The sequence below is a fragment of the Cordyceps javanica genome, chromosome 4 (genome assembly GCF_051103115.1).
Source record: "Cordyceps javanica chromosome 4, complete sequence".
Lineage (NCBI taxonomy): Eukaryota > Fungi > Ascomycota > Sordariomycetes > Hypocreales > Cordycipitaceae > Cordyceps > Cordyceps javanica.
In genome coordinates, this window is record NC_139298.1 from 3,597,194 (window position 1) to 3,618,641 (window position 21,448).

Consider the following 21,448-nt stretch of genomic DNA (forward strand, 5'->3'; position numbering starts at 1 on the left):
TGTAACGCCAAGACAAGATTACCGTGTGTATCCGTAGATAGTGAACACTTTACCTGACCCCCTCTTAAATCCATCCGCAGCCTTGTTCCCAGCCATCGCCCTGCAGTAAGTACCCCACGCGACCAATTGTCAATTTGGGTCTGGTACGGACCGCCTCTCAGCAGCCTCGGCCACCTCCGTCAACTGTGCTGGTCCGACTTCAGAACCTCGTTCGAAGCAACCCAGCCGTCTTCTTTTTGGTCGTGCTGCACCTTGCCTGCTTGGGCAGGAGGGCGACCATCTCGTGGGACCTTTTGCTCTCCCCTCTCCATGTGCAGGATTTTTCTTCTCGCCCCAATGTCTTTGATGTCCTGCCAAGAGTTTTTGTGTATAAGTAGCCTCGAGACGGGCCTGTAATCTCAATCGTGTCCTGCCCCCTCTTCATCCCGCGCTGTGTCGAGACATTCCAAGCGTCGACATGCTCGTCTCCAGTATTTTGTCGCTAGCCCTCGCCGGCTCCGCCCAAGCTCTCAATATCCTGCTAAACAATGATGATGGTTTTGCTTCGGGTAACCTGCGAGAAGTATACCGCTTGCTGAAGGAAGCGGGCCACAATGGTATGTCCCCTACACGCTCGGTTTTGGCGCTCATGACTGAATCCTAACGTTTGTAGCCTGGATCGTTGCACCAGCCACCAAACAGAGTGGCATGGGCGGTAAAAGCGACTTCAGCAGTGAGGGTAATCTAACGGCTGCCTCGCAGTATGATTTGATTCCCAAGGGCGCGCCTTCTGTAAGAGACACTAGAGAGAAACTTTGTGCAAGGCTAATCGTCGCAGATTGGCAGTGATCCTCATGACAGTCATATTTGGTACTATAACGGCACTCCTGCATCTTGTACATTTGTTGCTCTCGACTACGTGCTGCCTCGCTTTGCCGATTTCAAGGTGCCTGATCTCGTCCTGACCGGCCCGAACTTTGGCACCAACCTTGGACCTTTTGTATGGACTCTTTCGGGAACTGCCGGTGCTGCGTACGTCCTTGCTCCTAGAGCTCTTGGAAGTAGCTGACTGCTAACAATCTCCAGCTACGCCGCCACTCACCGCAGTGTTCCTGCGATCTCGCTCTCAGGTAGCAACCCCGAGGTCCCCTATTTTGACGTCAAGAATGGCAGCGACCCGGCCACGCTTGTCGCCAAGATGGCTATCAAAGTCGTCAACCAGGTCATCAAGAGTAGCCCCAAGGGTGGTCCTCTGCTGCCTCTCGGGTACGGCCTCAATGTCAACATCCCGGAGCTCAAGGCCAATGGCACCGAGCCCGAGATTGTGCGCACCCGCATGACGGGCAACGCGCACGTCAACGAGGCTGTCTGGGACCCGAAGAAGGGCATCTTCACATGGGCCAACATTAAGCCATACGCTGCTGGCGTGAATGCATGTGTTCACGGTGACTGCTCTCTACCTGGTGAGACGTATGTAGTTGAGAATGGTGGAATTGCCGTCTCAATCTACACCGTCGACTACGACGCGCCGTCGGGCAAGTATGCTAGCAGCATTATGCAGCGTCTCAAGCCGCTGACCAGTGCTGAATAAATCGGAGGACATGGATGTTGTATATAAAGAAATAATGAATTAATGCAAACTCATGACGGAACAGACGGTAGTCGAGTGCGCCGGTTCACAGTACTTCTGCTTTCATGCACACAACACCGTCTTTCTCGACCAAAATTTGGTACTTTTTACCCTCGACACCGTCCTCCAAGTCTGCCGTATGCACTTGGTATTGGTCACCTGCGTACAACGGTGACATTGCGCGGTATACAACCTCCTTTGGTGCTTGACCATCTCCGTGAACGTCCCTCCAGTAATCGAGAATATTGATGAGATTCAATGGTCCATGCACGACAACCCCTGGATGGCCCTCGACAGCGGTTGTCCAGCCCTCGTTATAGTGAATCTTGTGACCGTTAAAGGTCAGCGCCGAGAAGCGAAACAGGCCTACAGGAGACCAACAAAAGTTTCTTGCGCGAACTGTTTCTGTTAGGGCGTATGACCAGCTGTTATTGGAGTTGTATTGACTCACATTTTGACGTGTTTGCTACGTCCTCAATCACCGTCGGTCCTCGTTTTGTCTGTCTCGGCGGCTCGGGCACTGCTGCGCTGCTCGGGTCGACTTCCGGGCGGAATACCCAGGATCGCCTATCCACAACGGCAACACCCCGAGGACCTTCCAGTTCCTTGACCACCTCCACGAGGACCATTTCGCCAGCCGAGCGGCTCTTCTTGGCTGTCGCGCTCAGCAACGTTGTGCGCTCTTCCACCTCATCGCCTACCCGGATGGACGCGCTCTCGGCTGGCCACTGCATCTTGCCCCCCGCCCACATGCGCCGTGAAAACGGCGCTGCGGCATTGTACGTTCTGTCGGAGCCATCAGGACCGAGTTCGGCCTCGACGCCGTCGGGTGTGAAATAGACCAGATGATACCCCGGTGGCACGGGTGTGCCGGCGGGCGGCGCGCGCTCTGCCACATTATGGGTACCGACGAACTTGCGGCCAAGAGTCAACGACAGCTTCTGAAGCTGATTGCTGTCAATGAGCTGCCGGCGGCTGATGGTCTTTCTCGCAAAGGTGTCGAGGAGACGCGCCGCAGCGTCCTGCGCTGTGCCCTGCTGGCGACGGGCCGAGCTACCAAAGTTTCGCGCCCATTGTGCACCCGCCCGACAACTTGGCCTGCTCATTTTATATTTGATGTATATCAACTTGCGAGACTCAAAATCAGCAGGTCACTGCGACTAATTAGATCCAAGCCTCGAGCTATGCGCCTGGCCGGGCCACGGTATCATATAACCGAGAGCTAGCTAGCCAGCGACGACTAGTTACCATGACGACATTGATGCCCCGCGGGAAACCAACATCATAAAGCCGGGCTAGTCACCGGCAACTCGATGCACGGTGGGATTCAACATTTGGAGTCTCAACATTGACATGGAAATATATTGAGAAGACTCCTCCTTCAAGTTTGTTAATCAATTGACCCAATGGCCTCGCAAAGACCAGTCCTGCGGCTATGGAAGGCCAGCTCGCAGGTAGGCTTCAAGCCGGCGAGCTACGCGTTCGGTGTACGCTGACAATTTGTAGCTGGTGGCTAAACAGCACGTGCGGAAGCTCACGCTTCACCAATATCAGTCGCAAGAATTATTAAAAAAAGTGAGCTACTCGGACTCCCTGCTATCCTGACTTGCAGCTGACAAATCGCCAGGCTGGCGCTGTCGTGCCTCGAGGTCTCGTCGCACGCAACGCCGAGGAAGTCAGGGCAGCGGTGGAGGAGCTGGGTAAGCCGGCTGTGGTCCACATGCAGAGCCCCCGTTAACGACTGCATACAGGAAACAACAGTCTATTGAGTGCGCAGTTTCTCAAGCGAAATGTCTCCCTGGCAGAGCAAGAAGCTGCTGGTCTGGTGGCTCGGAGCCCTGAGGAAGCAGCCAAGGCCGCTGCTAATCTTTTGCGCTCGTCTGATAGTAGCATCGTTGCCAAAGAGCTGTATATCACACAGCCGTCATCACATGAGGAAGTGTGGTACTTGGCCATGACCATTGACCGCGAAGCCTACCGGCCTGTCATTGTCATCTCCAAAAATGGGGGCCAGGATATCCGCTCCATTACAAAGGAGCACCCAGCTAGCATTCGCTCATATCACTTTACACTAAGCGAAGGCGTTCCAGAGCCTCTCGTCCAGCGCATCGCCTCTGACCTTGGCGTGTCCAGTGCTGCCGAAACGGCCAGTCTTGGTAAGACGCTTACGGCTCTGCACAAAATCTTTCTCGAAAAAGAAGGCATGCTACTCGAGGTCCGCTCGCTGGCTCGCTCAAACAACTCCTTTACCTGTCTCGATTCGAGTTTCGTGTTTGATGACGATGCGAACAAGAGGCAGGCCGATCTCTTTGCCCTGCGCGACAAGGAACAAGAGGTGCACGACGAGGTCGAGGCCGAACAGTACGGCCTCGTGTACGTGCGCATGGACGGAAACATTGGCAATGTCGTCAACGGTGCAGGCTTGGCCATGGCGACGAATGATGCCATCGGCTTGGCAGGTGGCAAGAGTGCGAATTTCCTCGACGCGGGCGGCCAGGCGACGACGCAGACGATGATGCAGGCTTTTAGCATTATTCTAAGAGATGAGCGCGTCAAGTCCATTCTTGTCAACATCTACGGGGGTATGTTGCTCTTGAACGAGAGGCAGCCTATAAGCTGGCTAACAGTCGCAGGTATAACGAGATGTGACATGATTGCCGAGTCCATCATTGGTGCAGCCAGTGAGATGAACATTCACGTCCCAATGGTAGTCCGCCTTCAGGGAACTAACTCGGAAGCAGGGTTGAAGCTCGTAAGTAACATTCTTATAGAAGGGTGTGGTTAATGCTGACTTTCGAAGCTCGCGGATGCGGACCTAGGATTGCACGTGGAGTCTGATTTTGGAAAGGCGGCACAAAGGGCCGTTGAGCTCGCCAATGCATAAACATTCATATCAATTGTCCATAGACTATGATAACGACATATTATATAGAATCAAAGTTCGTCATCCTCCTTGTTTCGCAGCGTCTCGTCAAAAGTGCTTGTTGAACCAGTCGACGCATTGGTCCTCAGCTCTAGCGGCCTGCGCGGCCACATCATCCTCGGCCAGGTCAGCACGGACAGCGAAGCCGTGTCCAGTCCTCTCAATCACATAGGACTCGCCCGTCGCGGGGCTCGGCAGCGCTTCCACGACGGCCTTGAGCTTGGCAGCTTTGGCGGGCGGGATCTGGTCATCCTTGGCCGCCAGGGCAAAGGAGACGGGGCGCTTGATCTTTTCAATGTCGGAGGGGATGCTCAGCATGCTGGGGTGGGCCGTGAAGCCGGCGTCGAGGAGCGGCTTGCCGTCCATCTCGTGGCCTTGGCTCAGGAGGACGACGTGCTTACCACCCCAGCAGAAGCCAGCGGCGCCAACAGACTGCGTGGCGCCCTCGTCCTTGCGCAGCTGCTCAAAGAAGCCCTTGACGACGGGAAATGTGCTGCTCGGGTTGCAGTAGTAGAAGAAGGGGACGATATCGAGCACAGCCCAGAATAGGTGGTAGCTACACGCGAATGTCAGTTTTCCTCAATACCCAACTGAGAGGTCTGGGCTAACATTTTTGTAAGAATATTGGGTGAAGTCGAAAAGGCGCGGCCATGATCAAACATTCTCAAGGGAGCAGCATGGCCTATGAGAGTCAGTGTCGAGTGCATGTATGCACACCATCCACGTAGTATTAAAACGTACCGTTCATAAAGTCAGGAAGGTAGACAGTAAAGCCGCCCTTTTCGGCATAGGTATCTGCGAGCAGGCGATTGTTGCCAAACTTCCAGCCAAAGGCGTCCGGGATGATGACGACGATGCCCCGGGACTGGGTGCCCTTGGGCGGGCGGGAAATGTATGTAGGCAGGCCGTGTACATTGCCTACATCACCCTTGGGGTTACCCTCGTGAATGTTGCCACGGAAGCAGTCTGCGCAGGCCATTTTTTTTTTTCAATAGTACAATAGCTAAGCAGTTGATAGGTGCAAGTTCTAGGTCGAGAGACGGGGAATTGATGATGCCAAACTGTACGCTAATGAATTGACTAACCGCGGGCCGGAGATAGCGGACGAGCTGGAGCAGCTGCGAGCGCCTCGCCGTCCGTATTCGATGCAGTCACGTGCAGTTCGCAATGAGTCCTCTATAATTGAACAGTATACATCTTTTTGTAAACCTCTACCTGAATTTGGCGTTCACAAGCTCGGCTTGGCGTCGAAGTAAAACAGGTTTCTCTCATCATCCTTGCGTACAAGACCAGCCTCGCCGACATGTTCCGCAGAGCGCTGGGCCAGTCGCTCCAATGTAGTATCGTCACCGTGGTTCGCGAGGAATCGCTCGCCCGTCTTGAGTCTTCCGACAATATGACCAACACTAGGAGCTCCAGAGCGGTCGTATTCAATGGTGTAAGTCTGTGGCTGTCAGTATGGAGTGATTCTAGGCCGAGGGTAGGATCGGACCTACTTCAATAGTTGCGGGGCCGTTGGCGTCTTCAACAAATGGTGGCGCCGGATCTTGTACGACAAGCGGCAACGGATTTTGAGAGGGGTATGCTCTTCCGTCCTTGCGAGGCTGGGCAGAGAGGCAGATGGCGTATTGGTGCGTCAGCATACCGCCGTTGGCAAGGATCAAGCCGTTGCTAAACTTGCGGCTGCGCAACTCTCGCGTCATGGCCGTGAGCGCCTGATCTGTTAGCTTTGGTTGCTTGTCCGACGCCAGACTGTACTCACATGCATGGAGTAGTTGTTTCCAGCTCCTCCGAATGATGTTAGTCCGCCTAGCAGCGAAATCGGCTTTTCTGGAGCGGTTGAGGAGAGTCCAAAATGATCGCACGCAAGCTTCGGCACAATAGGGAAGCAGCTAATAATGATTCAGCGTAGTGCTTTGCTACTGTAACGTGTTGACTCACGAGTAAAAGTCAAAGACGTCAATATCGTCTTTTTTCAGGCCAGATACTTGCAGCGCAGAGTCGAGAGAGTTCGTGATAGCTGGGCTGCGAGCAAACCCAGGTCGTTCCCAAACTAATTTGTCAATATAGTCCACCAAAGTCGTCGATTACAACTCACAGTTATCCTGTTCGTGAGTACCAGCACCGCCGAGAATATATATCCACTTGTCTTTGGGAATGCCCAACGTCTCGGCGTGCTCCGTCGATGTCAGGATGCAAGCCGCAGACAAATTGACGCCATTGAAAGCATTCATCAGCAGCGGGTCTATTTCATTAGCTTGTCTCTCGCTTCTCGGGGTGAACGTAAAAAAACACTTACAAGGGTCGCAGATGATGCGGTTCCGCTTGGAGATGGAGCCGATGAATTCAGCTGGCTTGGGCTTCTCGCCATAGTTCCAGGAATACTGGTTTTTAGAGCCGATCTCGTCGAATGAGGCATACATGGCAGCTGATTCCTGATTGTTCTGCTGTGCGGTCTGATGCAGATGCGCGCGGCGCCCGATTTCATACAGAGGATAAACATGAATAGGCAAGCCGACAGAGTGTCGCGAACCAGCGCCTTACATGGTCAGTAAGATGTCGTCTCGTCTGTATGCGTAGTTGAAAATACCTTCTCCCAAAATGGACATATCCATTGAGACTGACTTTCCGTCGGGGTCAGGCTCGACCCAGCCCGGCGGTGGCATTTGGCCGGCTTTTTGACAGCCCGCAACTGCGTCTGTTAACATCATTGAGTCGACGGATAACGGGGCACGTACGTGAAGCCATGGCCTCACCACCAGTCAAGATGGCTACCTTGCTCTGGCCGTTAGAAATAGCTCTGGCCGCCTCGTCGCATTGCAAGGCAGGCTGGTTGCCACCGTGAGTCGGCATCTCCTTCGTTGTTGGTTTGATTCCCAGCCCATCCGCAACCGTACTCAACAAGTCATTGTAGGCCCACGTCCACGTAGGAATGATGCGCAGGCTATCTGCGTCAGCAAGCAGCTGTTTCTGAGCAGCAGCATCAAGGCCTGTATCTTTGACGGCGTTTTGGATGGCGCCTATCATCATTTTTGACGGCTCAATAGCATCTTCTGGCTTGCTAGACTTGTTTCTAACATCGCCGACACCGACAAGGATGGGAGTGGCTCGACTTGGTGGCATGATTGCTGGTGAGCCACGAGCGCAATGAATCTGCTGAGGTGATGGTTGTTTGGTAGAGGAAGGAAGGTTGAGTGCTATTTGCCTCCAATTCGCCAATTGGGGTACTTTCTACTTCGGTATCGGCACTCTATTTCTAATTTATTGTCGTCAAATCTTGTCGAGGACAGGAATACAAAGTTGCGTAGTCGACATATAATAGCTACATACCAACTAGCTACTAGTTAACTGGTTAGCTCGTCGGCTATGTGTGGTGGGGAGATGGTCTGACCGAGGTTCCCAGAGAAAGACGCCAACTTTCCCCAGCCTTCCCCAGGTACTAGCCAACCTAGTGAATTATTTATCCACGCCTTGTCTGTTCTATTAAAAAAAAAGACTTTCCCAATCAATATACAAGATAAACTTCATAATTCGATACATCAAGCTACGGCATCATGGCGGACAAGCTAGAGACACAGCCTCCAGAGGTCACCGTTTACGAGCTTAGCTATCCAGCACCGTTTGTGCTCCTCATAACTATTAATCGCGAGAAGTCAATGAACGCTATCCATACAGATGGTCACTATGAAGGCGAGAGGCTCTTCCAGTGGTTTGATGACGAGCCTTCGTTGCGTGTGGCTGTGCTCACAGGGAAGGGTAAAAAGGCATTCTGCGCCGGCCAAGATCTCAAGATGCTGATGGAGAGACAACTCTCTGGAGAGCAATCCAACGTGCCGGCCCTGCCGGCGACAGGTTTCGCTGGTCTGAGCAGACGTCTGGGGAAGAAGCCTGTGATTGCAGCCGTCAATGGACTGGCTCTAGGCGGCGGTTTCGAGCTGGCTCTGAACTGGTGAGTAAACGGGACACAAACACGACATTTACAGCCTACAAAGGAGCGTCTCCTAATGACAGCTGTGAATTAGCGACATGGTTGTTGCCTCTCCCACGGCCACATTTGGCCTGCCCGAGGTGAAGAGAGGCGTGTGGGCTGGCGCTGGTGGCATCCCCCGAGTGGTGCGCATTTTTGGCATGCAGCTGGCGTCCGAGATTGTGCTTGCAGCACGCACGCTCACGGCTGAGGAGGCCAAGCACCACGGCTTCGCCCGCATCGCTGCCTCGCAGGACAGCGTGGTGCCCGAGGCGGTGGCCTTGGCGCAGCAGATTACGGAAATGTCGCCGGACGCCATCATCATGAGCCGCGCGGGACTGCGCGAGGCGTGGGAGACGGCCAGCGTCGAAAGAGCAGCACAGAATATGGACGAGCGGTATATGCGACAGCTGCTCAACGGCGAGAATATCAAACTGGGCTTGATGGCATTTGTGGCCAAGGAGAAACCACAGTGGGTGCCGTCCAAGATGTAGGCTTCGGATCAAGACTTGAGACCACTGCACTTTGTTTGAGCATGTAATCTTACAACACATCATCTTTTTGAAATGCTCGTTTCGCAGTATTGGCGACGATATATCCGCATCTATTTCAGGGCCTGTCATTCGCTGCAACATCAGTAAAAGGGAAATGTATTTTTAACAGACTCATAGCACGTCCATCCGCTAACTAACTAGAGGATGGCGCTCTCATTCAGCACCCCCACGGCTATACCAGATGCCGGCTTCGGCTACTCGCAGCTCCCCGCACCCCAGATTCTGAACACACACTAATACAACTACTACCAGTAATAACAAAGGACAAACAGCCACAGACCGCTCTGTAGCATCACATTCATCTCATCTCCATCGGCCACGAGCAAGGCTCCTGTCCCTTGGCCTGGTCCTCTGTCAGGCCACCCATGATGGTCGACGGCATACCCTGCATGCTCTGGCATTGGTCTTCGAAGTGGCCCGGGTCCTGAGTCGGCACCACGCAAAAATTTACGCAGAGCAAGCCACGGGCCCGGACACAGGCGCCGCTGAGCAGCTTGACGCTTTCCTCACCGCTGCCGTTGCGGGACAGGCATGTCTTACGGCTGTACTCGATGATGCCGTCGGCGCAGGCGAGCTGCGGCTGGCCCTCTGAGTTTTGAACAACTTTAAAGTTGCCTTGTTTGCAGATTTTGAGGCATTCGAGGCTGTTGTGGCAGAAGTCGCCGTTGTAGTAGTTGGTAGAGGCCGCAAGACCCGACACTGCGAAGGCGATTACGCGTAGCCTCATTCTGAGTCGTTCTTGCTCGAGCTGCGAATCGCATTTGCCGCAACTCAGTCTGCTCTTATATATCCCAACCAGGCATGGTCGTTCAAAGTCGCCTAAAAGCCATGACTGTTGTACAACCCAATCTCGCGGCTCAAGAGTCAAGACCAAGATCTAGAACCCGAACCCCACAAACTGCAAACGCCCGCTCAAGCTAGCCAAGACGTTTCGTCGGTCCGACGGTTCGACTTCGGAGATCCATCACAGACCCTCACGGTGCCTGCTACTGTACATATTTAAACAGGCCACTTTCCATCTCGACTGCAGTTTCCTGGTCAGCTAAGGAGTTACTGACAACGAATATTACCATGGCTGCCACTGAAAAAGACGCCGCCTCGATTGAGCTGGCCAAGAAGCTCGAGCACATTCCCTGGTGCGACGACTACGAAAAGATGATTTCCGGTGTCCTGTCAGTGTGCTGCTCTTGCACACGCGAAGCAAACTAACTTAGGCTGTAGATATGATGCCCAGGCTCCTGAGCTAGTCCAAGGCCGCTTCCGTGCGAGGAGACTGATGCACAAGTACGCCGCCAGCCAACATGGCAAGATGTGCGCTAACGTATCCAGATACAATACCACCTTTCCCGATGATGCCACTGCAGAATCGCTCGAAAGAGATCGCACAAAGGCGCTTGGCGAAATCTTTGGCAAAGTCGGTAAGGGCGCATATATTGAGCCTCCTCTAAACGTCGACTACGGCTGCAACATTGTAATTGGCGACAATTTTTACTCCAACTTTAAGTGAGCTTCATTTTTATCCCCTCTCTGACGTAGCTGACAATGTAGTCTCGTTATCCTCGACTGTGCCATTGTACAGATTGGCAACCGCGTCCAGTTTGGGCCCTTTGTGTCCATTTTTGCCGCTACACATGAGACTGGCGTGCAATCCCGCCGCGACGGCGTCGAGTACGCCAAGCCTGTCGTCATCGGTGATGATTGCTGGATCGGAGGCAACACGACAATCATGCCCGGTGTTACTATTGGCAAGGGCTGCACCATTGGTGCGGGCAGCATCGTGACAAAGTCGATCCCCGACTTTTCCGTCGCCATCGGAACTCCGGCTCGGGTGGTCAAGACGGTCGACGCTGTACCGGATATATAGTTATGAAGTAACAGTAAGATAAATTAAACATGATATTTGTGACTACATAAATCGCCTTGCACTACTCGCTCTGCTGCGTGACCGCGATTTAGGTCCTAGTCACGCTTTTTATCGATTCGTGGTAAAAGCAGCCAAACAACTAGCATCACCACCAACAGTGCAAGAATAATTGGTTGCAGCACGGTCGGACCTGAGCCCTGCACGAGCAAACCTGTCACAAAGGGGAGAATAGCTGCACCACATCCGCCGAAAGCAGCCGCGAAGCCAATCACCACCACATGCTGATGCTTAGGGAGCAGTTTGCTGGCGACCAGAACGGTGCCAGGAAACATGGGGCCAAGGAAGAATCCCTGCAGTGACACCGCGACAGCGGAGACAATAAACTGCGGCACGAGCCAGAATACGAGCTCCAGTGCTGCGGCGCAGCCAATGTATATCTGCAGGTGTCAGCATGTGATGAAGTTGCCGGACAAGACGTACATACCGACATGGCTAGCTTGGCACCAATCTTGGGGCTCACAAAACCGAGAATGGCACGGCCAAACGTGATGCCGAGCCAAAAACCAGCTGCCGACATACCACTGGAAAAGTCGTCTTGCTTACGGACTTTGCTCATAAAAGTAACGATCCAACCTCCGAGCGCGACCTCTACACCGACATAGCAGAGCAGGAAGAGGGCGCAGACCCACGAGACTCGCGCCGCTGGCTTCTCAAACAGGGCTTCGGCAAGGCCAGTCTCTTTCCTAGTCTGCGACTGCTGGGATTCTCTATAGGCAGCCCGGTAGGCGGCACTGGTAGATTTCCAAAATGCGGCCGTAAGAGAGATCAACTCAACTCCAGCAATGCCAATCTGAACAGTCAGCTTAGTTCTGGGCTAGCATTTCCGGGAGCTCTATCGAGGGCTCAAGTCATACCATGAGGTAGTAAAATGTATACCAAGGGAGGTTGCCCTTGGTTATCATGGCAGTCGAGATAAATGGGCTGATGACGCCGCCGACTCCGTAAAAGGCGTGCAGGAAGCCGAGGAGCTCGCTGGACTTGTCGAGATTGCCCAGCCACGCGTTCCACGCCGCATCGTTGATGCCGTTGCCGAACCCCGCCAGAATGAAAGCAAACACGAGGCCGATAAAGGGCGGGTGCGTCGCGATGATGATGTACGCGAGGACGTGGCTCACGCCACCCAAGATGGCGACACCGCGCTGGCCATACTTGAGATGCAGGTAGTTGTTGAGCAGCGCGGAGCCGACGTAGCCGACGAATGGGGATAGGAAGACGAGCGAGACGACGGTATAAGTCAGGTCATAGTAGCTGATGAGCTAAAGGGGCTGTCAGTATACCTTCGGACAAGGATTTGCAAGGTCATACAGATTGTAAAAGTGGCTAATTCGTACACATGTCAGCAAACTTTTTTTTTTCATTTCTCGATCTCTTGCAAGCACAACTCACCCCATAGGCAGCATCATTGGCGCCCATGACTAGGAAGCACCAGAAACAGGCAGCAAGCTTGAACACGTTGCCGCGGGGGTTGTTCCATTGCTGCAGCGCCGAGACCGCTCCCGGCGGAGCATCGTCTGGCGCGGCGCACTCGTCGACAAGCCTCTGACCGTCGCCGGTGAAGACCTCTGGACGCTCTACGTTGCTATGCACAGAGTCCGCCTGCTTCGTAGGCGCGGGGACTTGCAGTGGCTGCAGCTCAACCGTACATGCGGAAGCGGCCATGGTAGAGAGATGCTGTTGATCAGACTTTTTTTGTTTTGAGTATTTTACGGTGTTGACCGAGATCAGATGGATAGCCCGGTTGTATTTAAACTTGGCATCCGAGCTGTCGCATTGACACTACCAGTATATCCCCGAAACGTTTACCAATTAGCATTGCTCGGCATGAGTCAAACTGATCAGCGTCCACATTTCCTCAGTGCTACCAGGGCTATCGGAAACATGGCCCGTCTTTCCACTACTGAAAGAAGTGACAGCGTGGTGCGATTTGTAGGTTAATAAGCGACACGGCCCAGAAAATAAGCTCCGTCGGTTTCTAAACGATCGGCATCGAGGCCGGAGCTTCTCCTTTGAGCTAGTCCGCCTGGGCACGTTGGGCTGTTCACGGAGGAAATTGTCCAGCAGATTGATAATCTAATTCTAGAATGACGCTGGATACCCCGTTACTGTTTCTAATAGTACGCTTGTCTACATGCCCAAAAGCTCCTTCATCGTCTCGCCCATGACGCCGGGATGCGGCACCACAATGGCGCCCGCTTTGCTCAGGGCATCGGCCTTTTCGGCTGCCGAGACGTCGCGTGGCATCAGCACGGCGCCAGCGTGGCCCATGACTCTGCCCTCCGGCGCTGTGCGTCCTGCTACCATGGCAATGATGGGCTTAGGGTTCGCCGTGCGCGTGCGGTATTCTTGGATGACTTCTGCGGCGCGCAGCTCCGCCTCTCCACCAATCTCTCCAATGACAATGATGCCTTTGGTCTCGTCGTCCTCAAAAAACAATTCGAGTCCGTCGACAAGCGTGGTACCTTTGGTCGTCATCAACTCATGCTGGATAAGTCATCGTACGATCATCGGAGAGCGTACCTGGTAGTAAATCACCGCCCATGCCCATGACGACACTCTGTCCGAGGCCCGCCTTGCTCGTAGCGCCGACCGCTTCGTAACTCAGCGTGCCCGATTTGGAGACGATGCCCACGCAGCCCTTGCGATACTGCTTGTACGGCATGATGCCCACGCGGCACTGTTCGGGCGCGATGATGCCGGGGCAGTTGGGCCCGACCAGCCGCGTGCGGCTCTGCGTCTGCAGCACCTCGTGCACGCGCAGCATGTCGTGCACGGGGATGTGCTCGGCGACGCTGACGACTAGCGGCACCTCGGCCTCAATCGACTCGATGATGGCGGCCGCGGCGCCCTGCGCGGGCACGAAGACGGCGCTGACCTGAGGCTTCACTTCCTGGACCGCCTGCTTTCGGTTAGCACAGGCCGTGCGGAAAGGCGTGCCCGGGTTGCCTACCTCGCGGACTGTGTTGAATACAGGTAGGTCAAGATGTGTTTGCCCGCCTTTGCCGGGAGATACACCACCGACGATCCGCGTCCCGTATGCTATCGTGTCCTTCGCATTTGCCGTCGCCTACGCCATCAGCTCATGCTATTGGTGCATGCGATTGACTTACCGCTCGCCCTGTGAATCCTGCTGCATGTTAGCTAAAAGATCTATGTCTATTCCATGGTAAGTGTACCCTGAAAAATCACTCTGCTTTCTTGGTTGATGCGGAGATTTCCGACCGTCTTTGCGTACTGGCTCGAATGCCGTCGAGAGCTCGGTAGGTGTCGCAGAGCTCCCCTTGCTCGGGCGTGTCTCGCCGCGACGCCAAGCATGTCGAATCGATATACAAAGAAAGATGATTCGAGATTGAACGTTTCGAGTGCGCCTTGGATTCTTGGGGTCAATTGGTGTTTCGTGCCGGGGCGAAGGTTGAAGCTCGGTTACTACATTGATTCGGCTACTTCTCATGATGTCACTAGCGCGTAGCTTCACCGAGTTGGTTCATAGAGGCAGGCGGTGATATTCAAGCTCGGTAATAATGCAGATTGGTAAAATTACATCGTGTATTCGGCGTGCCCAGCCACATCATCGTAAGGGTATCTTGCAAATCCTTCAATTCCCACGTCCAATTGCTTTCTCTCCTGTCGGATCCTTTTCTTCTCAGCCATTTCAGCCAGCGCTTTTTGCCTTAGATGTTCGTCCAACTCGGCTTCTGTAGTCGCAGATACCACGCTGGGATCATAGTTTGAGCTTACAATCCATTTGCCCCGTCCCTCTAAATCTTCGAGTCCATCCACTTCCTCTAGGAATGCGTGGAGTTTCTCCAGGCTGGCCAAGCAAATCCAACCTCCAAATATCTTCCTGTGGTTACTTCCTACCGCCACGGGTTCAAACCTACGAAAGTACTCACACAACGCCTCTGCGTCCGGAGGTTCTAGTAGAGTGGCCTCTGGTAGATCGACCTTGGCCTGAAAAGGATATTTCTCTCGGGGTGAAGGATATCGCTTGCGAAATATGTCATTTCTCTTCAAGTTCAGTCTTTGTCGTGATTCAGCCCGTCTTTGCTTAGCACCTCTAGAATGGTATTGACTGCACGTCTGATAGAGATCCTCGCCGCGAGGCTGATAAAATAGAAGTATGACGAGAGCACAAATAGTGCGCATGGCATCATTCCCCGCGTTGTGTCTCTTGCTATTTTTGGCAATAGTCGGACAGACGCATTCGAAACCAAAAGCGATCAGGGTATTTTGTAGACTCGGTGCTTGGGTCACTGTTGTGAGTTCTTTGGCCAGGTCCTGGACATCTACCCACGAGGTGAAGCAGCGGAGGAAGCGCGAATAGTTGTGAGATAGAATGAGAAATTCCGCGTGGAGATCAAAGCCTACCAATGTAAGTGTTGCAGGGTCGCCATCGGAACGAAGTTGCTGCTGGGTAGTTTGAACAAGGTTGACAAGGGCTTCTTCGACGTCGTTGGGGTGCAAAGATGGGATGATTTCTTCACCTCCCTTCCAGAAACGCTCTCCCAGGAACTGTTTTCGGTCACCGATGCGAATACAATGAGAAGATACGGAGAAATTGTTGCAAGTCTGTTCGAAGGTCCGAGGCGGCTTGGGGCTCTGTCGGGCATCCGTAACGGGAAAGAGAAAGGCCAGGCCAATTTCGCAGGCTTCTTTGTCATCTCGCTTTACGCCATTGCCATCCACCCAGGGCTCAGTGTCGATAGCAACAAAGATCGTGTTGGAGGCGAGATTCTTGGTAGATTGGAGATCGGGAAGTCTGTTGCGCCATAAGTTAGCCCAGTGACGCGTGCGAAACAAGCCTTCAAATGGCATCTCGAATATGAGCTTCAGCAAGCCACGAAAGCCAGCTAATGGGTACGATTGTAGGAATAGCGATCCAGAGAAGATAAACGTCACAGCGGGCGACAATGAAGGAAGGGCTTGTTGATGAAAGCAGCACCTGCCAAGATTGAGTGTTGAGAAGTAACTTTTAAGGCACTCGAGTTTTTGCTCGGTGTGAAGTTTTCTCCAGCCCGTCACAAGCTAAACGTTTTAATAGGCAGTAGTAACCAATTTGGCGCGGAATAGACGACAGAGCGAGCTACACCTGGACTATGGGTTTCACGTTAACGTGGTCAATAACCTCCAAGCTAAGTGGTCGATCTCAAGTAGAGTGACAAAAACGTTGATGGGGGCAGAACTCGAAGTCCGCTCTCCTCAAAAGGAAGTAAGTCTTGCCTCTTCCAATTCAGAGCCGCTGCTGGCCGCGTCTGCATTTTCTGGCATGCGCGGCCTGGAGAATGGCCATGTTGACGATGTTGGGGGGGAAATGAAGGCTTGGAGTGATTATATCAGAGTTCTGTACTCTGTACTTGCATTTATACTGGCGGCGTGAGCATCGAAATGCTCGAAAATGACAAACTCCGCGACAGTTATCAAAGTTGCAATCAGGCTCAGCTGAGGTCAACTAGTGCTCAATAATGTGTGGCCGATAAGGCAGCGTGCGTAATGTATGCACCGAGGGATGGAAAGTGTATATCTATTAAGTATGCGGCACTATGCAATGGTGAGAGCTTGCTGCAGGTCAAGTACTTGCTGTGGTTATGTAGATTAACAGATAAGTACAAGGCAGGCCACCACACCACCAGTACAGCAGGCCCAAGCGGAACGAAATTGCTCGGGGCACATCATCAGAGCGAGGCTGTCAGGTGGTAGCGAAGCCTACCAACGGCTTCGAAATTTTTCGACAAACATATATGTTTGGAGCCAGAGATTGCCCATGTAACTGACTCGGCAGTGGCACTTGCAATGACAAGGCAGGTACGTACTCGGCACAAGGGCCAAGATTTGCCGGCTGACTAGGCGAGACTTGCAGTAATACCTGCGCGTCAGTCCTTTGAACCCCGGTGGTGAGTTCGTCTGATCTTGTCCTGTCATACTATGTTGGTAGTGAAAAGAGTGGCGGTAGTACGTGTAGACGTATTGCATGGCCTTTGAGGGTGCGCCGCACATTCAACTTTTGCCTCCTTTATGATGACACATGTACTGCCATTGGATAAGGAAAAGGGTGCATATCTGGATAATCAGCGAACGAAACTGGATAGAACTCTCGATTGTGTCAAGCATCAACGCTCGCGTTTGATGCGCCCAATCAAAAAGTAAGCGCCGTGCGCGCGAACACCTGGTCATTCTACATTTACGTTATCAAGCACAGAAACTCAATGCACACAATTCACATACACTAGAAGACAAATGACAAGAGAAAAAGTATTGCTCAAACCTCTCCGGGTCGAATTGCATAGACCTTGACATGCATGGGCAATGCTGCCTTGCACAAATTTTACATATCAATTCACAGGGAGTAATAGGCGATGCCATCATCCCCTGCGAAAAATGAGGTGTCTTTCGCCCTACCACATCATTCATCTCGTTGAACTCAGGTCAAGGATCACTGCAGTTCCTAGGCGGAAGAAGGAGGGGGGGCGAAATAGAGACGTACTCGTCTTTCACATGAGTAAAGAAAGAGATGATAAAAAAAATTGCAGAAGTAGAAGAAAAAGAAAAAAGATAGGGTCTGGCCGGGGATTGAACCCGGGACCTCTCGCAAGCTGTTTGAACAAACTCAGGGTGAGCCCTAAGCGAGAATCATACTGATTTAATGTTAGAAGATGATTCATCAGGCGGATGATGTAATGAACTTACCCACTAGACCACCAGACCAGGTGTGTTATTGTTGACAAACGGCCAACTATTTTATTACATATAGCATCATTAAAATACAGTCTGTGGGATATCGGGGCAGACATGCAAATTTCATGAGCCATGATTGGATAGAACCAGAGCCAGTGGCTTTTGATTGGTCAGGCTGTACCCCGAGCCAGCCCCTTGTGCGGGCTTGGGTCCATTGACAGTGGAGGGTGTCACAGTGAGCTACCAGCACATACCCTGGAGGTTTGATTTGGCTGTGAGATGCTTGTTTTTAGTGTATGTAGGTGACATACTGGCTCACTTTGCATTCTTACAGAAGGCTATACTATGCCTGGTATTGTGCTTTTCTTCTAGTGATACTGGTTATGGTGGTGGCCTGTCCAGTTGGTATGTCTATAACGACGTGTGCGTTGTGGTCGTAGATGGCAGGGTAGTCGTATATCTTGGCTCCCGTGGGCATAGTAGGCATCGGTAGACGTTGGTTGACGCCAGGCTACTGAGCGCTGTTTGTTAGTCGAAGGCAAAAAGTGCTTCACTCACGAGAACTGATTTAATACAGAAACAGGATTGTGCTGAGAAAATGTGCACACGATCGATACAAGTAAGCCTGGTCATAGTCGCAGGTAGCATGCAGAACCAAGCGCTCTTGCACTTCCGACAACAGAATAAATGCATTATCAATCATAATATGATAGAACCGACAGATTCTATCCGTAGAATGCAGCTGAGAAAAGTTGCCGCGCAATCAAAGCACCAACGCCGCTCAACGCCAACCCTTACTGGTTCCTACACACAAGTGCCGCGCCGTCGTAAATCATCTCAATCGTAATACACCGCCAATGCCATGACCAACACAGTCGTCAACACACAAAGACCATCACTGGAACTTGAAAAAAGTCATTTACAAACGCACAGGACTAGTGGGCAGGACTACCGCACACGACGCCGCTTTGGACGAGGCAAGCTGTCAAAGTAATCGCTCAAGATATCGGGCGCTGCGTCCGCCACAACGTCTCGGGGCTCCCACGTATTCTCTGTCGGGCTGAAGCCGACCCATTCGACAAAGAGTCGCCTGCGGTCGCGGCTGTGCTTGCGAATGGCGTGAATCTCGTACAAGCCGGGCTGCCGTGGGTTGTCAGGCCGTCCGTCGGGCTGCTGCCGCCAGTAGTCGAGCAGGGTTTGTGGCGCGTCGTCGTGTAAGTTGGTCTCGGGCTCCCACGTGCGCTGACCGTTCTCCCACTCGACTTGGATCTCTATCGAGTCGTCCTTCCACCGGTGATCAAGGAATGCCTTGAAGGTAAAAACGTCGTCCGCAGTATCGGTGGTGCCGGTGGCTGAGGTTGCCGTAGCTGTTTTCGTCGGCGCTGTCGGCTCTGATGGTTCGGACACAGGCACGGGAGACTCCGCTATCTCTACGGTAGCGTCGCCTTCATTTTGACCAGCCTCATCATTGCCATCACCAAGCACCTGGTTCAAGGGTTTGCGCTTTCGAGGACTGGAAACCTCGCGTCGCTCCGGCGCCACCGGCGTGTGTCCTGTCCTAGGCGGCGTGTGCTTTACCTGCGCTCTGGGCTGATTTAGTCAGTACTGGAATTCTGAGTCCGAGATATATGCTCACAGCCATATCAAACGACACCGATTTGGGCGTCGCGCGCCCAGGAGGCCCTCGCTTCCTTGTCGGTGTTGTGATACCCTCGAGACGGTCAAGCGCCTGGGTATTGCGCGACTTGCCCTTCTCCTTGAGAGGCGAAAAGATGGTGGCTAGAAGCGCATTCATGATTATGCCGTGTTGCTCCGGTCGGCGTGTCTTGTCGTCGAGTTCCTACTTTTGCGCATGTCGCAAGGTGTTTACGCTTCCGAAGATGGAGCGTAACTGGAACGTTGTCGACGCGAGATCAACCGCCCCACATGATGAATTTGGCAGCCACCCTTTCACAGCCAAATGAGAGGGATACAAATCTGTTTGAATATTGGCATACTATGCACGCTATTGCGATTCTTTGGCCGGGTTGTAATACGCTCTACCGTGATCGCCACATGTACGAAGAATCTGAAGCTGCCATTGGGAGGCAAGGAGGTAAAGAGGCAGCCAATACGGTCTCCACGGCTGGACCATTGCGGACTGTGCCACATGCCACGCAGCTGCTCAACAAATTAGCAAAGTAACGCAGATCGAAGAAAAAAAAAACCACTAAAAAAGAAGAAAGCAAGGCAAAATGTAATTTAGCCACCAAAGAAAAGCAGATGACAGTTGGCATAGGTCTAGTCTGAGGAGCGGCAGTGGCGTGGCTGTGGCTAGTGGCCACTGCAAGGAGGATGAGCGCCAAATTACATCATCACTTGGGTCAACGGCAGGGAATCGAGCTGCAGCCAAAACCTCGAAACCGGTAATGGAGGCCTCAATTTTTTTTTGAATGCGCAAAGGAAATATATTAAGCGCCGTGAATCCCGCCCGCGACCCGTCACATCAATCCCACTCTGCTTCTGCACCATCGGCTTTTGCAGTGTTGGGGTCCCATTCCTGGCTCTAAGCGCCTGAAACCTTCGCCGCTCCCCCCAATCGTCTCACCCATACGAGGCCGCCCAAGGTCCCATTCCCGCCATAAGTAGGCGGCCAGCCCGTGCAGCCAGCTACAGCTCTCTCGCGCTCGCACAGACAGAATCCTGCTACAGTCTACGCAAATTCCGCCAAAATGACGTCCCTCGTGGCAAAGATGGTGGGAAAGAAGATTTTGGGGGAGACGCTGCAGAACAAATTTGGCAAAGAGGTATGCACTTCCCTGCATATGCCAGCCCCCCCCGCCGCAAATACTGACAACGAAACAGGATCCTTATTTCGAACAAGTCCCCGCGACGAGACTCAACGGAAAGCCGAGCACAACAAAGTTCAAAAAAGTCAGAAAAGCTCTACCGCCGGGGCTCTCTGAGCACGATGGCCAGGTCCTTACGAAGGTCAAACGTCGCGCCTATCGCCTAGACTGCGCGCTGTTTACGTTTTTGGGCATTAAGTTTGGCTGGGGCAGCGCCATCGGCCTGATTCCAGTGTAAGTCTTCGAAGGTCCATTATTGATCGAGTGCCTACTAACGACATCAGTGCCGGTGATGTTGTGGATTGTCTACTGGCGCTCATGGTCATGCGCTCAGCCGATCAGATCGAGGGCGGTCTGCCGTTCTTTTTGAAGTTCCAAATGCTCTTGAACATTGCGTTCGACTTTGCCATTGGCCTGGCACCGTTCGTCGGTGACTTGGTGGATGCCATGTTCAAGGCCAACACGCGTAACGCTGTGCTGCTCGAGGCGCACCTCCGTGAACAGGGCCAGAAGAATCTCAAAAAGGGCAACCTGCCCATACCTGATGTCGACCCGAGCGATCCCAAAGAGTTCGACCGCAACCACATCGATGATAGACAAGACCGTCACGATCGTCGAGACCGCCGCGATCATCGCGACGAGCCTCCCGCATATCGCACACAGGGCACAGCGGCTTCGCAGGAAGCTGGTGTGACGAGTGCCTCGCGCGCTGATACTGTGCCTGTAACTGCACCGGAGGAAGCCCGTGTTCGCGAGAGCAGAGGCTGGTTGGGACGGAGCAAGAAGCGGCCCGACGACGTCGAAGCGGGCAACGCTGCGAGTAGTAAGCCCAGTCGACGAGGAAAATAAAGGGTGAGAGTTGACCTTGTGGACTGCATCGAGGATATAAAGGGAGGGGTATGAAATGCTAAAGATACCCATCGGACGTCATGAAATTGCACAGCATTACGAATTACATAGCTTTCGCTTGATAC

The 21,448-nt window shown here is 53.0% G+C and overlaps 12 protein-coding genes and 1 non-coding gene across 13 annotated transcripts; 5 read left to right on the forward strand and 8 right to left on the reverse strand.

Annotated features, from left to right (window-relative positions):
- Positions 1 to 457: 457 nt before the first annotated feature.
- V2A60_006987 (uncharacterized protein) lies at positions 458 to 1,570 on the forward strand (the record flags this gene model as incomplete). The annotated part of the gene is made up of 4 exons (XM_083258277.1): positions 458 to 596; positions 653 to 771; positions 818 to 1,011; positions 1,066 to 1,570. The coding sequence occupies 4 exons, from the start codon at positions 458 to 460 to the stop codon at positions 1,568 to 1,570; spliced, it is 957 nt and encodes a 318-aa protein (XP_083114403.1).
- An 85-nt stretch (positions 1,571 to 1,655) lies between these two features.
- V2A60_006988 (uncharacterized protein) lies at positions 1,656 to 2,715 on the reverse strand (the record flags this gene model as incomplete). Its single annotated transcript, XM_083258278.1, has 2 exons — positions 1,656 to 2,008; positions 2,061 to 2,715. The coding sequence occupies 2 exons, from the start codon at positions 2,713 to 2,715 to the stop codon at positions 1,656 to 1,658; spliced, it is 1,008 nt and encodes a 335-aa protein (XP_083114404.1).
- A 300-nt stretch (positions 2,716 to 3,015) lies between these two features.
- On the forward strand, positions 3,016 to 4,493 carry V2A60_006989 (uncharacterized protein; the record flags this gene model as incomplete). Its single annotated transcript, XM_083258279.1, has 6 exons — positions 3,016 to 3,063; positions 3,116 to 3,184; positions 3,237 to 3,309; positions 3,361 to 4,191; positions 4,243 to 4,361; positions 4,410 to 4,493. The coding sequence occupies 6 exons, from the start codon at positions 3,016 to 3,018 to the stop codon at positions 4,491 to 4,493; spliced, it is 1,224 nt and encodes a 407-aa protein (XP_083114405.1).
- Positions 4,494 to 4,580: 87 nt separating this feature from the next.
- On the reverse strand, positions 4,581 to 5,511 carry V2A60_006990 (dienelactone hydrolase family protein; the record flags this gene model as incomplete). The annotated part of the gene is made up of 3 exons (XM_083258280.1): positions 4,581 to 5,088; positions 5,142 to 5,214; positions 5,274 to 5,511. 3 exons carry the CDS (start codon positions 5,509 to 5,511, stop codon positions 4,581 to 4,583), a joined length of 819 nt encoding a protein of 272 aa, XP_083114406.1.
- Positions 5,512 to 5,760: 249 nt separating this feature from the next.
- On the reverse strand, positions 5,761 to 7,655 carry V2A60_006991 (uncharacterized protein; the record flags this gene model as incomplete). The annotated part of the gene is made up of 8 exons (XM_083258281.1): positions 5,761 to 5,976; positions 6,029 to 6,247; positions 6,295 to 6,424; positions 6,474 to 6,585; positions 6,631 to 6,777; positions 6,832 to 7,071; positions 7,123 to 7,224; positions 7,271 to 7,655. 8 exons carry the CDS (start codon positions 7,653 to 7,655, stop codon positions 5,761 to 5,763), a joined length of 1,551 nt encoding a protein of 516 aa, XP_083114407.1.
- Positions 7,656 to 8,086: 431 nt separating this feature from the next.
- On the forward strand, positions 8,087 to 8,993 carry V2A60_006992 (uncharacterized protein; the record flags this gene model as incomplete). Its single annotated transcript, XM_083258282.1, has 2 exons — positions 8,087 to 8,481; positions 8,555 to 8,993. 2 exons carry the CDS (start codon positions 8,087 to 8,089, stop codon positions 8,991 to 8,993), a joined length of 834 nt encoding a protein of 277 aa, XP_083114408.1.
- A 358-nt stretch (positions 8,994 to 9,351) lies between these two features.
- Positions 9,352 to 9,780, reverse strand: V2A60_006993 (uncharacterized protein; the record flags this gene model as incomplete). The annotated part of the gene is made up of 1 exon (XM_083258283.1): positions 9,352 to 9,780. One exon carries the CDS (start codon positions 9,778 to 9,780, stop codon positions 9,352 to 9,354), a length of 429 nt encoding a protein of 142 aa, XP_083114409.1.
- Positions 9,781 to 10,124: 344 nt separating this feature from the next.
- V2A60_006994 (sugar O-acetyltransferase) lies at positions 10,125 to 10,917 on the forward strand (the record flags this gene model as incomplete). Its single annotated transcript, XM_083258284.1, has 4 exons — positions 10,125 to 10,225; positions 10,275 to 10,337; positions 10,383 to 10,556; positions 10,602 to 10,917. The coding sequence occupies 4 exons, from the start codon at positions 10,125 to 10,127 to the stop codon at positions 10,915 to 10,917; spliced, it is 654 nt and encodes a 217-aa protein (XP_083114410.1).
- A 95-nt stretch (positions 10,918 to 11,012) lies between these two features.
- Positions 11,013 to 12,636, reverse strand: V2A60_006995 (MFS transporter; the record flags this gene model as incomplete). Its single annotated transcript, XM_083258285.1, has 4 exons — positions 11,013 to 11,354; positions 11,402 to 11,767; positions 11,832 to 12,233; positions 12,364 to 12,636. The coding sequence occupies 4 exons, from the start codon at positions 12,634 to 12,636 to the stop codon at positions 11,013 to 11,015; spliced, it is 1,383 nt and encodes a 460-aa protein (XP_083114411.1).
- A 465-nt stretch (positions 12,637 to 13,101) lies between these two features.
- On the reverse strand, positions 13,102 to 15,789 carry V2A60_006996 (succinate--CoA ligase subunit alpha; the record flags this gene model as incomplete). Its single annotated transcript, XM_083258286.1, has 5 exons — positions 13,102 to 13,436; positions 13,495 to 13,873; positions 13,925 to 14,041; positions 14,085 to 14,101; positions 14,856 to 15,789. The coding sequence occupies 5 exons, from the start codon at positions 15,787 to 15,789 to the stop codon at positions 13,102 to 13,104; spliced, it is 1,782 nt and encodes a 593-aa protein (XP_083114412.1).
- Positions 15,790 to 17,526: 1,737 nt separating this feature from the next.
- On the reverse strand, positions 17,527 to 17,676 carry V2A60_006997. Its single transcript has one exon. It is a non-coding gene; the product is annotated as a tRNA-Ile (tRNA).
- Positions 17,677 to 18,594: 918 nt separating this feature from the next.
- Positions 18,595 to 19,441, reverse strand: V2A60_006998 (chromo domain-containing protein; the record flags this gene model as incomplete). The annotated part of the gene is made up of 2 exons (XM_083258287.1): positions 18,595 to 19,236; positions 19,283 to 19,441. The coding sequence occupies 2 exons, from the start codon at positions 19,439 to 19,441 to the stop codon at positions 18,595 to 18,597; spliced, it is 801 nt and encodes a 266-aa protein (XP_083114413.1).
- Positions 19,442 to 20,357: 916 nt separating this feature from the next.
- On the forward strand, positions 20,358 to 21,323 carry V2A60_006999 (DUF4112 domain-containing protein; the record flags this gene model as incomplete). Its single annotated transcript, XM_083258288.1, has 3 exons — positions 20,358 to 20,432; positions 20,491 to 20,708; positions 20,759 to 21,323. 3 exons carry the CDS (start codon positions 20,358 to 20,360, stop codon positions 21,321 to 21,323), a joined length of 858 nt encoding a protein of 285 aa, XP_083114414.1.
- Between the last annotated feature and the right edge of the window lie 125 nt (positions 21,324 to 21,448).